The 14,005-nt window shown below is 37.1% G+C and overlaps 3 protein-coding genes across 3 annotated transcripts; 2 read left to right on the forward strand and 1 right to left on the reverse strand.

The window, feature by feature from the left end:
* Window positions 1-601: 601 nt before the first annotated feature.
* On the forward strand, window positions 602-2,686 carry LOC127794880 (tetraspanin-2). The gene is made up of 2 exons (XM_052326153.1): window positions 602-1,265; window positions 2,102-2,686. The coding sequence occupies exons 1-2, from the start codon at window positions 768-770 to the stop codon at window positions 2,411-2,413; spliced, it is 810 nt and encodes a 269-aa protein (XP_052182113.1). The 5' UTR covers window positions 602-767; the 3' UTR covers window positions 2,414-2,686.
* A 439-nt stretch (window positions 2,687-3,125) lies between these two features.
* LOC127794879 (uncharacterized) lies at window positions 3,126-6,684 on the reverse strand. The gene is made up of 8 exons (XM_052326152.1): window positions 6,250-6,684; window positions 5,657-5,724; window positions 5,147-5,294; window positions 4,969-5,049; window positions 4,745-4,831; window positions 4,567-4,652; window positions 4,314-4,434; window positions 3,126-3,344 (listed from the first exon to the last, which is right to left on the reverse strand). Exons 1-8 carry the CDS (start codon window positions 6,541-6,543, stop codon window positions 3,267-3,269), a joined length of 963 nt encoding a protein of 320 aa, XP_052182112.1. The 5' UTR covers window positions 6,544-6,684; the 3' UTR covers window positions 3,126-3,266.
* Window positions 6,685-12,449: 5,765 nt separating this feature from the next.
* Window positions 12,450-13,843, forward strand: LOC127794881 (cytidine deaminase 1-like). Its single transcript, XM_052326155.1, has one exon. The coding sequence runs from the start codon at window positions 12,784-12,786 to the stop codon at window positions 13,690-13,692; it is 909 nt and encodes a 302-aa protein (XP_052182115.1). The 5' UTR covers window positions 12,450-12,783; the 3' UTR covers window positions 13,693-13,843.
* The last annotated feature ends 162 nt before the right edge of the window (window positions 13,844-14,005 follow it).

The following is a 14,005-nucleotide window of genomic DNA, read 5'->3' on the forward strand; positions in this document are numbered from 1 at the left end:
GTCACCGCGCGCGTGAATACCAATAACATTTTTCGTTTGGCATTTGCCGGTAAAAGTGAATGTATCATGTCATGTAGGATAGGAGCGTGTTGCGTTGTTGGCGCTCTAATCTCCCAGAACTTTTAAGATTAATTACATTGGTGCCCATAAAGTTTGAAACTAGTGCATCTTCTTCTTTTAAGATTCTTAAATTACTTGACAGCCCCTTTTTCCCAACACCATCAATCATTCACGTTACAAACTCACAACAACTACTGATCAATAAAAATAAACAACACTTTTTTTTTTTTTTAACATAACAGTTAAAACACAATAAACATACAAAATCACTTAGTGACTCTGAAATGTTAAGAACGTCATAACTATGTAATTAATAAAAAGTTTAATAAGTAAGTAAAAATAAGATAAGATGAATTTGATTGCATAAGCATATTTGATAATTACTTTTTATTAAATATTCCAGTTGAATTTTGATTTATAATTTGACATTAAAATGGGGTGGAAGTGGAAATGCAAAATAATTTTAATTTATTATTATTATTATTATTATTGGGGGACAGTGGGTGCAGGAGTTGGGGTCGTTCACGGATCTTCATCAATCATTTATCAATCAGCCAGGACTCGATCGACTGAGCACAGTTCAGTTCCCACTGAAACTTCAACAAACAAAAAGCCATAGCCCCATCCATCCCCTTCCTCACCCACAACCGTCACCCGTCACAGTCACATTCTCATCCACCTCTCTCTCTCTAGAACGTCGCCACGCCATGGGAGTGAGCAACAGAATCACGTCGGTGCTGAACTTCATAGCCTTCCTGTGCTCCATCCCCATCATCGCCTCCGGGATCTGGCTGGCCTCCAAGCCGGACAACGAGTGCGTCCACTGGCTCCGGTGGCCAATCGTCTTCATCGGCCTCGCCATCCTCCTGGTGTCCCTGGCCGGCTTCGTCGGCGCCTACTGGAACAAGCAGTCCCTCCTCGCCCTCTACCTCTTCGCCATGGCCCTCCTCATCGTCGCCCTCCTCGTCGTCCTCGTCCTCGCCTTCGTCGTCACCCGCCCCAACGGCGCCTACCCCGCCCCCGGCCGCGCCTTCTCCGACTACCGACTCGGCGGATTCTCGTCCTGGCTGAGGAACCACGTCACCAATTCGGAGAATTGGGGCAAGATCAGAGCGTGCCTTGCGGAATCCGATTTCTGCCCTAAGCTCAATCAGGAATATCACTCTGCCGACCAGTTCTATGCGGCCCACATATCCCCTGTTCAGGCAACTCTCTCTTCTCTCCTCTGCGCCCTGTTTGTTTGTCTGAATTTTTTTTTTATTTTTGGCACGGATTAATTCTGTAAAGCATGAATTCTTTCTTTAGAAATGGGATGGGTGCCCTTAACAAATATGGAATTCTCGTATGGAATATGGAAAGTAACAAATATGGAATTCTCGTACTCGTTAAATTTAAATTAAGAAAGTTTATCTATTCAAATTCAATTCTCATCTCAAAATTAATTTTATCAAGACTTAGGTTTGCGTTTTTAATTACGAGTTGTGTTGCAAGAGTTGATATTGAGCTCAACTTTATATGCATAATAATCACTAAATACCATGCTAACGCTGATTAACTTGTGCAAGTCAAAATTTTCGTTTCATTTATAAATTTTTATGTTTATATCTGTCTTAAATGAATAAAACACTGTAAATATACGTGGAATTAACTAAAAATTGTAAAATTATTATTGACAATTTTTCATCAAACTTTTAAAATAATAATAAAAAAAATCATTCTCGATATAAGCAAGTTTACTCTAGAATTCTGTGGATAGTAGCATCATGCCCAATGTCCAATCTTCGGAAGGGGGGACCAACCCACTCTGAAGAAGCAGAACAAAGTGACAGTGGGGTGCGCACCCACCACGAGGTCTTGTCCCCCCCACCCCCACCAAACTTAAGTTTATAATTTGGTACAACTAAGCACCTTGCAAGAGGTCAAATTTTGTATCATTTGTCCCATTTCAACCACTTAAATATAAAATCCTTCCTGGGGTCATCCGTTTCACTAAGACTTCAGGAGGAGCGTTAGATGTACTGACCTTTATTTGTGGTTGCAGTCGGGATGTTGCAAACCCCCAACTATATGCGGGTATCAGTACGTGAGCCCGACAACGTGGGCAAACCCGGCTAACCCAATTGCGGATCCGGATTGCACAATCTGGAATAACGACCCATCCCAACTGTGCTACAACTGTGACTCTTGCAAAGCAGGTCTACTTGGGAACCTGAGGAAGGAATGGAGGAAAGCCAACGTGGTATTGATCATAGCCGTTGTGGTTCTTATCTGGGTTTATCTCATTGCCTGCAGTGCCTTCAAGAATGCCCAAACAGAGGACCTCTTCCGCCGCTACAAGCAGGGTTGGGTTTGATCCTGTTCCCAAACTAGTTGTCCTGGTCTCTTTCTTCTAGAGTAAATTGTATTTATCATCCACAAAATAATAGCATGCAATGCACATCTCATATTTTGAAAATTACACTGCGTCTCTTTTGTTACAAGAAATTCGTGTAAATATGTGAAACATAAGAGTGAATTTGGTACAATTTTTGAATGTTAGGAATAGCTAGTGCAGTCACTAAATCGCGTTCTCTTACTTGTGGCTCTATGTAGGTGCAGTGCAAGTGTCTTTCTCGCTCTTTGTGTATATATATTAACCTTTTAAGAGTTCATATTCTTTCCTCGTACATAAATTAAGATGACACAGAATTCTAGCAATCAACTTGAGAACAAGTATTCTAAAGAGATTCTCTTTCGGTGGGTATTGTGACTTTTGTTGGAGGGCGTCCGCATCTTTCTCATATAATTTTGGCATCAGCTAATTTTAGCTTTTCATGGATGTAAAAAAAAAAAAAAAAAAAAAGATTATTATATAGGTTCATCAATGTGGACCCCACAAAATATTTTAATTCATTTCAAGATCTATCCCTCTAAAGCGACAATTGTCTCTTTATTACAGCAACTTACCAGTTGGCAGTTACTACAATGGAGAAGTCGAAGTTTTTGATCCATAACATTCTAATTCTAGAGGTCCATCGATACACCCCATTTTACACAAATTCTGAAGATTCATCTATGCAGGCACAGATAAAACATCTTTTAATACATTTCAACATCTCTAAGGGACAGGCTGTCTCTTTAATACAGCAATGGGAAAGTTTGATCGATACATCTCAAAAATGTTAAAAATGGGCACCTGTCAAAAAGTGTTAGGCGTAGCTCTAGCTTCAGGCTGTAGCTAGTTTCCGGGAATGCACGATGTACATCGGATCCGAGCGTCCGGGATTAGGAGATATATCCACAGCCTGCATAAGAAGATGCAAGTTAGCATCTAAGCAAATACTTGAAACTAGTCTCTCACTAGTTTACTCATCAGAAACGGTGCTAGTTGGTGAAAGAAAACCAAGGGAAGAGAAGAGGTAGAATAAGACGCCATAGATTTGTTGAAGTTTTGTTCTCCATTTCTGTACACCTGAATTGAAATGTTTTTCAATCTGAATAGGCTTGATCCCTTCAAACTGGCAAGTATAAGCACAATTTGAGCCTGCATAATGCAGAGCCGGCACGGCAAGATCATACCATATTGATACAAATCTAAGGTTTGCTCATCCATTAACATATATGTAAAAAGAAAAAAAGGGTATCTCAATGCATGTGACGAGAGTCAACTCTGTATGTAGCCTCATTTTGTGACGAGGGTCATCTCTTATTTTGTAAGGAAGTTATTTAAACAACTTAAATCTGTGAACTTTCAATCACAAAAAAAAAAAAAAAAAACCAACAATCTTACTATCACCACCAAGACTGGTAATAACTGGGTAAAGCTTTTCCATGAACTGGTGACAGGAATAGTGTGGGAATTTTATATTGCCTTGGAAAGGGAAGACGAAAATGCCTCATCGTCATTGATTATAGGAAAACTTATAAAATGGGGATTGCTCAAAAGAGACCCTATAGTACAAGACATTACTCTGACAGTCAACCATGCATTGCAGAATGAATTAGTAATGGAACCTAGTTCTAGCAGCATAGGAACCAACAGCACATAACATAAATAAACAGATACAGCAGTGGAAAGCTCTGTATGGACACAGATCTCATGAAACTAGACAACAAGACAAGAACTAGATAACAGGAAGAAATTTACTTAATAGTACCAATGACTACAATATAGAACTTTCTGCTTTTTCAGCTGATGAACTTGTTGCTTGGCCTTTTCTTTGTGTAATAAAATTTGATTCAGCGCGCGCGCACATACATGAGTTGTTTATTACCTGAGGAGGTTCAAACCCTCCAGCATAATGGAAGTATGATCCAATTATCAAAGCATGGTCAGCATCGCCAGTCGATGTCCATATTGAGATTGCCTTTGTCCAGAAGCATCGATTTGAGAAGCTGATTCACAAACGACGACATATCAAGTCTTTTTCCTACTACTATGCAGGGTCAGCTATAAACTTTGGCAAAACATTTGCCCTTAACATTCGTTCATTCTTCTTAACTTAGTTGTAAATATTGAGTAATCACCTAATTATAGACTGGCCTCCAGGCTTGAGGACCCGGCACATCTCCTTGAAAACATCCATAGGCTTTGTCAAGTAGTCAACACTAACCTACAAGATGCAAAGAACTCAAATGTCAAGCATTTCTTATCTGCAAACAATCATTTTTCTTTCTATCTTTCTCTCTTTTATTTTTCACGTACCACATTCGTGATAACATCGAAGGAATCATCTTGAAAAGGAAGTTTAGGGTTTACATTCAAGTCTTGAACAATGTATTCTGTCAGAACCTACAAATAACCAGATAAATCACCATTAACTTGTAGAATGCAATTTTAAGAATTGCAATGACCCTGTTTGATTCCATTGCAGTTTCCTGCTTTCAGTTGCCGTTTTCAAAGTTCTGATAAATAAAACATGATCTCACTGGATTTCTCTTGAGCTCTTCCTCGTTCATGCCCATTCCCACTACCCGATCTTGCTTATATCCTGCAGGGAAATGACTGACCTAGATAAAGTATAAAGTATAAGGTTACAACAACATCAAAATTATCAAGATTGGATTGGATTGGATTGGATTAATGTAAACATAACAAATGTCTTACCCAACTACTGCACATATCAAGAATAGCAACCCCTGGAGTATTACTAGGAGGAAAAACCTCGGAATAGTACTTTGTAAGAGCAGAAATGGCCGGATCATCTATGTGTGTAACAAAGCGAGGAGATTCATAGAACAATGTATCTTGGGACCTGAAAAAATCATAAACAAGTTCTAATCTCAACTCTGAAAGATCACACGTTTCTGATTCATCGAGTGAGGATTGATATTGCTCTAGTTAAAATCGTTCAGATGAATTCTATTCAAGTGATGAAACTCTGCATTGTGTATACTGGTGATGCAAACTTTTCGGGCTAGGACTGTTTTTGGGGATAACCCAGTGCCATGCCAATTTTGTAGTTGGTGGTGAGCCGAATTAAGTCTTTAGGAAAGTGATTACACGCATAGAAACCGTACTGGTATTATCAGCGGAAGGTTTGCTAGTTTTTTGTAGCAAGCACAAAAGTTAGCATGTAATACAAATGCAAGAAAGAGGTGAGCTAGGAGTTTGTACTCATCAAAACGTTGGAAATCCTCTTCTTTGAATGGAAATTGCTCTGGCCATTCAACATTCTTCAATACCTTCAAATAGGTGAGAATATAAATAAGCTTACAGGCATAGACCATAGCAATGAATCCACTGATAGAATTATTGGTGAAAATATAAATATAAACAAGATTCTGTATATGGGCTTTTGCCCCTTGGGAGGTTTGAACCCTAGTTGCATGGAGGCCATTATAGCCTCCTAACTCTTGGGATTGAATAAACTGCAACCTAATTGTTCACGCCATAGAGAAAAAGAGGGATCAAAACTTGCTAAATGAACTGATGATGGGCATCAAGGTACTAAAGTTTCTCCTATTCTGTTTCCTTCTCAAGAAACCAAGAAGTTTCAATAACAAACAACACTATATAAAAGTCAGGAGAAGGTTTTCTGGATTAGGGTTCATCAGCCCCATTCTGCCTGCGGCAATTCAACTTAAATTGAACTTCGCCTGTGAGAATTGGCAGCATGATGAAACAAACGAGATGGCCACTGTTAATCAAATTCACAAAACTCTCCCTAATTGATTACAGTGGGCACAAGAAAAGATTGGGAGACTTGCCTCTTCAACCGCGCCCTTTTGCCTGGCAGAAGCAATGAAAGATTTGCAGTTGCCACCACTGATACCAGCCATATTCATAAACTGAGCCCAAAACGCCGCTCCAATGCCCAACGCCACCCGGCGGCGAGAAGCCTTCTTCTTCAGTGGGATTCTCCGGCAATTAGAAGAAGAAAATGGAGAAGAAGTTGAAGGAGGAGAAGAAGATTGAACGTAGAGACCCGCCAAAGCCGGCAGGTTCCGCTGAGAAAGTCCCAAACGATTGGCCATATTTTGTGTATAGAATTGTAGTTTCATTCATGGATTGCCCGTGTTTGGTTTGGAGGAGGATTGGATTGGATTGGATTGGAAAGTTCAGATGAGATGTGGATTGGGCTTTGTTGCAGTTTAGTGAAGCAAAACCAGTTTACGTGGCCATCTCTCCCATCAATCCTCCACCATGTTTTTTGCCCTTTTTTCATGTCGGTTTGAGATTCTTAAATGATAATTATTTTTGGAAAAGAAATATCTATATAACAATTATTTACAAATTAATATTTAGCCAAATTATAAAGAGTATCCTTGTAAATGACATGAATCACAGAGGGTAGGTCTGAATGCAGCATTCAAGAGATTTTAATACGAAATGGTTTGATTTAAGTTGGGTTTATAACATGAAAAATAATTGTTCCTTTTTAATTTTATTTGAAAATTATCTCTGATCGACCCACCCCACTTACCTCAAAAATCAGAACTCCTCGACAGCTCAGCCTCCCTGGCTGCAGATTGATTGGCAATGGATCCAAGCACAGGACAGATATAGAATTGAAATTGACTCAACAACACGAGCATGATATAACAAAGCCAGCAAAAGTGCATGCAAGGCTCAACAACTGCCACTCCCAAACCAAACGCGGAGTTGCTTCCATCAGCAAAATACACATTGAATCATGCAAATCTATACATCATACAAATCATGTGTTATGAAGTGCAGGTAGGCTTATTCCCCATCTGCACTTGATGCCAAATCTGCTGTCTGTGTTTGGTTGTCATGTCCCATCCTTCTAGCTAGGCACAGACAAAGCCAATCCCTTTTTGGCCACCTTCTTCTTGTTGTGTTGATAAAAATAATAATATTTAATAACTGAATTTAATACTACGTTTATTAGCGTAAATTAACAAGTCAGTCCAAGAGGTGCGTGCTGCTGCTTTCTCTTTCCATAAGCAAATCAGTGGGTGTTTTCAGATCTTGCCCTCCAACCACTCACCCATTCTAAATCCTCCCCATTGCTTGGATCATTGTACATATTTGTACTGGGCATCGCTAGCCATTAGTTTTTGTAGGTGAGCCTCTTTCTTAGCTGCTAGTCATATTAAGCAACAACACAGCTGGCATCCATTTAAAACTAATGTAAGAGCATTTTGAGTATTTTCTTTAGTGTACTTATCAATTTGATCCACAAAATAGACTAAATATTATCGTTTCATTTACTCAAGTACTGTCCTTCTAGTTCAGAGGTACATGGCTGTGGCCACATAAGATTAGGGATATAAAAGGTTCATGGAACCATCAAAGATTAGGTTGAGAGGGACTATGGGTACTACTATGGATTGGATACTAAAAAGAAATTAACACAATTGTATTATATATATACACACACACACATATAATATATACTTGCAAGCTTGCAGCAACTAATGACAGAAGAATCCAATGGGGCTGACTGTGAATCCCATGTCACCACTCACTGGAAGTTGTTAGCATGATTTGTTGTTTTCCCCTCCCATGAAGCATATATATGAAAGTAGTGGCACCCGTACGTTGCACTCTTATGTGCTTAATTTGTCACCCCATCATGATTCATGCTTTATTCCAGTACTCCAACAACAGGGCAAAAGGACAATTAAGTGGCAACATTGTGTTTGGATATTTGGACGCGGAGCTAAGTTTTTTCAAGTTGCAATAATAATATATTATGTCTTTATCTTCACTATTTCAGGTTTGCTACATAAATTTTAATTTGTCAATTATTTTTATTTGTTGCCTTATTTTTTATAAGACTATTTCAAATCATAGTTGTCACTATTCGCAATGATCTTATTGAAATAGCAAAATTATAATTTTACTAAGATTACTTTACTACAAAATTCTTTATAAATTTAAAACGTGATAAAAAAAAATTGCATGACTTTTTTCCCCTTCTTATCAACTTTATATCTTCAAATCATATGCATCACAGTGACCATTATAAAATAGTAAAATCATGCACGATGACTTTACTACAAAAATCTTTTCCACATTTGAAATGTGCCTCTCAACTCATAAATAAATTTATATCATAATGTTGTTACTTGGCTCGCTGTGATAGAATAACTCAATAACAGTCAACGTCTAGTATAAAAAATTAGACACCAAACCTAGCACTAAATTATCAAAAAGAAAAAGTAATTATTGGAAGTACCCCCCCCACAGAGGAGAAGGAACAAAGAAAGATGATCAATTATTGAAAATCCATCTAGTTCAGATCTCAAATCATAAAATCAAACATTAAATTAATGCATCTTCATTGGGCATATAAGAAGAAACATTAATTTGGTGCAGAGAAGAGAAAAGAAGAGGGAAAGGCATCAAATTGATAATTGATGGCCACATTCATCCCCTGGTTGGCCACACAAACATGGTCACATCTAGCTTTGCTTGAAGGTTTCTTCTTCCGGTAGTGAATGGCAGATGAATCCAACTTGTCCAAGATGTCTAAAACACCAATAAAGAGAGGAAGAAAACATCACTGTCTCTATTTAACAAAGCCTATCCCCTCCACATCACCTAGATTCCTCCATCACCACAACTCCTTGGTTGATTTACTTTCCATTTACTTCTCTATTTGAATTGTTATAATATTTTATTTTAAGAATAAAACTATATATAAATATGACTCTCTCTCTCTCTCTCAAAGCCTTCTCCATTTCTTTCTATAATCATATTTGGTACTCTTTTTCTTTTACTTTAAAAGAAAGATTTGTGGGATGATTTGACTTGGATGCAATCCATGTAGAAAGTTTTGACTTGACATTTGTATGATTGAAATGATGAATCTAAAATCTTAACAAGGAAGGCCTCTTCTCAGTGAAAAGTTTGACTCAGCATTTGTATGAATGAAGTGATGAATCTAAAATATTAAGGAGGAAACATTTTTTTATGATGTCTAAACAGTTACATCATTTGGAGTTTCATATCATATAACAATTTTCGTGGAAATATAATTAATATTAGTAGATAATTATGTCACGAGATTAAACAAAATATCTAACATAATATAGTTACATATTCAATATATGTTGAAAATTTTAAAATCAATTTGTGTAATAAATTTCATCCAATAAAACCATCAATCCAAAGTTCTAAAAGTATCAAATAATTCAATTCATCTATATCCAAAGTTTAACTACATAACAATATTTTCAATTTGATCCAATGTGTAAATAGAAAATGGTTTATGTGCATGTGGAAATAGAAAAATACATTTCAATTTGAATTCACATAAATTTATATATATTCATATATATAGAGGGAATAAATAATTTTTTGTATTTTTATATATTTAATAAAGTATATATATATAGTATTGGGGTTGAAATGGGAATGGAAATGTGTTTGGGGAAGGGGTTGGGACAAGGAACGACACGAGGAGGATGATAACTGGAGATTTTTTGAATTCGATCCAACTCAATCAAATAGTCTATAATTTTGTTTCAACTGGGATAAGTCTCCACTAATTCAAATCATTTTACTAACTTTAAAGGCACCCACAACTTATAACCTCGCATAATGCAAATTGAATCTTTGAACTCTTCGAATCTTGACATAATTCACATCTTGGAGTTATTTGACATTTATCATTTTTAGATTTAAAGACAAACGTTTAACAATTCATAACTCATACTACATATATCATTTTTTACATCTCATACTTCAAACAATCTTATGGTATTTGTCAAAATTCAAGAACTAACATTCTTCTACTTTTCTTTATATTTCATCAATTATTTTTTATCAAATACATTATCAAATGTCAAAAAACAATTACAAAGTGTTTTATAAACAATTATATCCCTTGTCTTATAAATGTCAATTATAAAACTAATTTTTCATTCACATTCAATCTTATTTTACCATCAACTATGACGTTATGATTTAAAAATAATTTAATGTCGCATCGTTACATTTGAATGATTGGAAGATGAATCTAAAATATTAACAAGGAAGGCCAATCCTCGCATGAAAGAATGGACTTGACATTTATATAATTGAAATGATGAATCCAAAATATAATAAGAAGGAAGGCCTTCTTCTCCCATCTTTTACATTCAAATAATCTTTCCATTGCTAAATAAACAATGGCCCCTCTCCCTTGCTTTATTGTTTCATTATTGTGGCTCCCTTGTCTTCCATATGAAACAAAAAAGGAAAAGTATGCGCCCACATGGCGCAACCGTAAAGTACTAAAAAAAATAGCAAGGATATTAGAGATTTGAATATGTATGAAAGTAGGGTCATAAAGTGCCTTGTTATGCCTTCGAAAGTTTCGTTCGCACGACGTAAAAGAGGATCCATAAAAAAAAATAGTTGCTTGTCGAAAGTCCAATCCGAGTGCACATTTAGATTTACTTGGACAATGAACTAAGAGAAAGACTAATCTCATTTAGAATTAATCGAACGAAACTCAAAACCTGAGTCATAAAAAATATATATATATATTGTATAGTGCCTTATTCGTGTGTAATATAAATACATGCACTATTTTTATTATTCAAAATTTATAATATTAATATTATTTTCAATCATTAGATTACGCTACGAAAAGTAATATTAAGATTTGAGTTTTCATCGTCTCAAGGTATAGGTCAAGTGTTTGGATCACTATAAATTGAGACTCACACTAATAAATTGTAAGTTCAATTTCTTATCTTATGCAATGAGACAAAATTTTTATTTACAATTTATTTTTTTTATCAAAATTGAGGGTACAAGCGATGAAAAATTATGCAAGGATAATAATTTCAAGATGTGAGTTTTCAATTTTTTATTTTTTTGAGTGATTTAGTTTATGTATTCGATGAGGGCCTAATTTTAGTTGAAGAAAGACTTGCAAGTTCCACGCAACTTCTGCTAATGGCAGGTAGAAATGGGTTGTCTTTTCCTTTTAATTAATTAAATTATACCAAGTACCTCCTTGTGTCTCATTCCTATGGTGAATAGATAGCACGAAAATATAAATAAAAAATAAATATAATATAAAATAAAAATAAGAAAATATATTTTTAAAAAAATAAAAATAACAAAGTGAGAGAAATACATAAATAAAAAATATATAAGATCTTTTTTATAAATATAATTTTTAATAAAAAAATTATAAAAATAATTATGTAATCTAAAAATAAACATAAATTTTATAACAAAATTTTAAAATAAATTCTAAAAAAATTAAAAATTTTGAATTAAAGACAAAAAAAAATTTTATTCTTGAATTAATATTATTCTAATATTATAAAACGGTCACAAAAAACTTTTAAATTTACAAAAGTGACTCAAAAATATTTTTTGATATTTTAAAAATAAAAAAGTTTCAAAAACACTAAAATGGTACCCAAGAAGTTTCTATGTATTATAATTTCTACGCCAAAAAGTAACTTTTTTCTGTTTTTGATGATCTCATTCAATAAGAAAGAAAGAAAAAAAAGAAAGAAAGAAAAGAGAAAAGCGCATAAATATTTAGAGATCTATTGAATATCAAAGCAAAGCAAACAAAAGAATGGTAAGAGAAAGACTATTCAAAGAAGCAATATGCAAATAGCAAAATTCATCTGAAAAATACTCTCCTTCCTGATGAAAACAACCTTCTAAAAGGACAAACAAAAATATAGAAAGGGTAACCAACCAATATATTAATAAATATTTTTAAGTCATATAATCTCTTTTTCAAACATATTCTAGAAAAATAAATAATAAAAAAAATATTAAAAGTAAACCACAGCAAGGTGCTCCAAAACTCCTAATTCCTTGAGGAGATCTAAGTAAAATTATATCTGTATATAAAATAAAATAAAATAAAATAAAAGTAGTTTTGAGACAAGGAGCCTTAACCAAATGGGTGCTTCCTTGGCACTATCCAAATTGAAAGCCAATCTCCCAAACGGCCCCTATATATGCCCTCCTCCTCCGTCTCTCCTCCCCACCCGTCCCCAACATCTCAGGAGCACCCCTCTCCTCCGCCGGAATCCCAAACCAGAGTTAAGATAAGATTGATTTCCATTTTATAATCATATTTATTTACTCATTCCCCTATAAATTGGCAAGGAATCAAGAGGAAAGAAGAGACACATCTCACTCTGATTGAAGATCCTACTACTACTACTACTACTACTACTCCTCCTCCTCCCTCTGCTTTCTCCTGTTCAATTTCTTCACACACGCACACACACACACACACACACACACACATATATATATATATAGCGAGGGAGAGAGAGAGGGAGAGAGAGAGAGATTTCATTGACATGGATGGAGCCAAATTTGTGATTGAGGCCACAGAGGCCGAACAAATGGCCAGAGATTCCGGCCTCTCTATCCTCCAGCTCCTCCCAACGCTGCTCCCCTCGGCGCAGCCGCTGGCTCGCCCGCCCATCTCCAAGTTCCAGGTGGCCGCCGCAGGGCTGGGTTCCGACGGCCGGATCTTCCTGGGAGTGAACCTGGAGTTCCCCGGCGTCCCCCTCCACCACTCTGTCCACGCCGAGCAGTTCCTCGTCACCAACCTCGCCGTCCACGGCGTCCCTCGCCTTATCGCCTTCGCCGTCTCCGCCGCCCCCTGCGGCCACTGCCGCCAGTTCCTCCAGGAGCTCCGCCACGCCTCCGACGACCTCCGAATCCTCATCGCCTCCGACGAATCCCCCACTTTCAAGCCCCTCTCCTCCCTCCTCCCCTCGCCATTCGGCCCCTTCGATCTCCTCGACGAGAAAACCCCTCTCCTTCTGGAGCCCCACGACAATGGATTGCTCATAGCGGCCAATGCCTGTAATGGTGAATGCGAATCGGATTCCGATTCGAAATTGGAGGCGGCGGCCCTCGAAGCGGCCAACAGTTCGCACGTGCCGTACAGCGGCTGCCCGTCCGGGGTGGCTTTGATGGACTGGGAAGGGAATATATATAAGGGTTCGTATACGGAGTCCGCCGCATATAACCCCAGCTTGGGGCCGGTGCAGGCGGCGCTGGTGGCGTACATGGCGGGAGGCGGCGGCGGGTACGAGAAGATAGTGGCCGGAGTTTTGGTGGAGAAGGAAGGGGTTTTGGTGAGGCAAGAGGACACGGCTAGGCTACTGCTGAAGTTGGCTTCGCCTAAATGCAAGCTTCGGGTGTTTCATTGCGTCTCGGCTTCGACTCCAAAAGGTCGGATGAAGGCTTCAATTTGATGATCAATGGTCTTGGTGGTGGTTTAATCGTCCCTCTTTCTCGTAGCTATTCATCATCTGCATGTTCATTGTGTAGTTCTGAATCTTCCCTGTTGTATGCTCAAAACAAATAAATTTAAAAAAGTAAAGATATTTTTATTAATGTTCAAAATGTTTCGTTTCGCCTCTCATTGAATTGATCTCAAAACCTACGAATATATAAACTGACAAGCAAGCTTGTGAAGTGATTAAAATTTGGCTTTTATCTTTCACAAACATAGTGTTCACTTTAGTTAGAGATGATATTGTTTGTTTGTCCGATTTTACCTTTAAA

This window comes from Diospyros lotus, chromosome 2 (genome assembly GCF_014633365.1).
Source record: "Diospyros lotus cultivar Yz01 chromosome 2, ASM1463336v1, whole genome shotgun sequence".
NCBI classification, from domain to species: Eukaryota; Viridiplantae; Streptophyta; class Magnoliopsida; order Ericales; family Ebenaceae; genus Diospyros; species Diospyros lotus.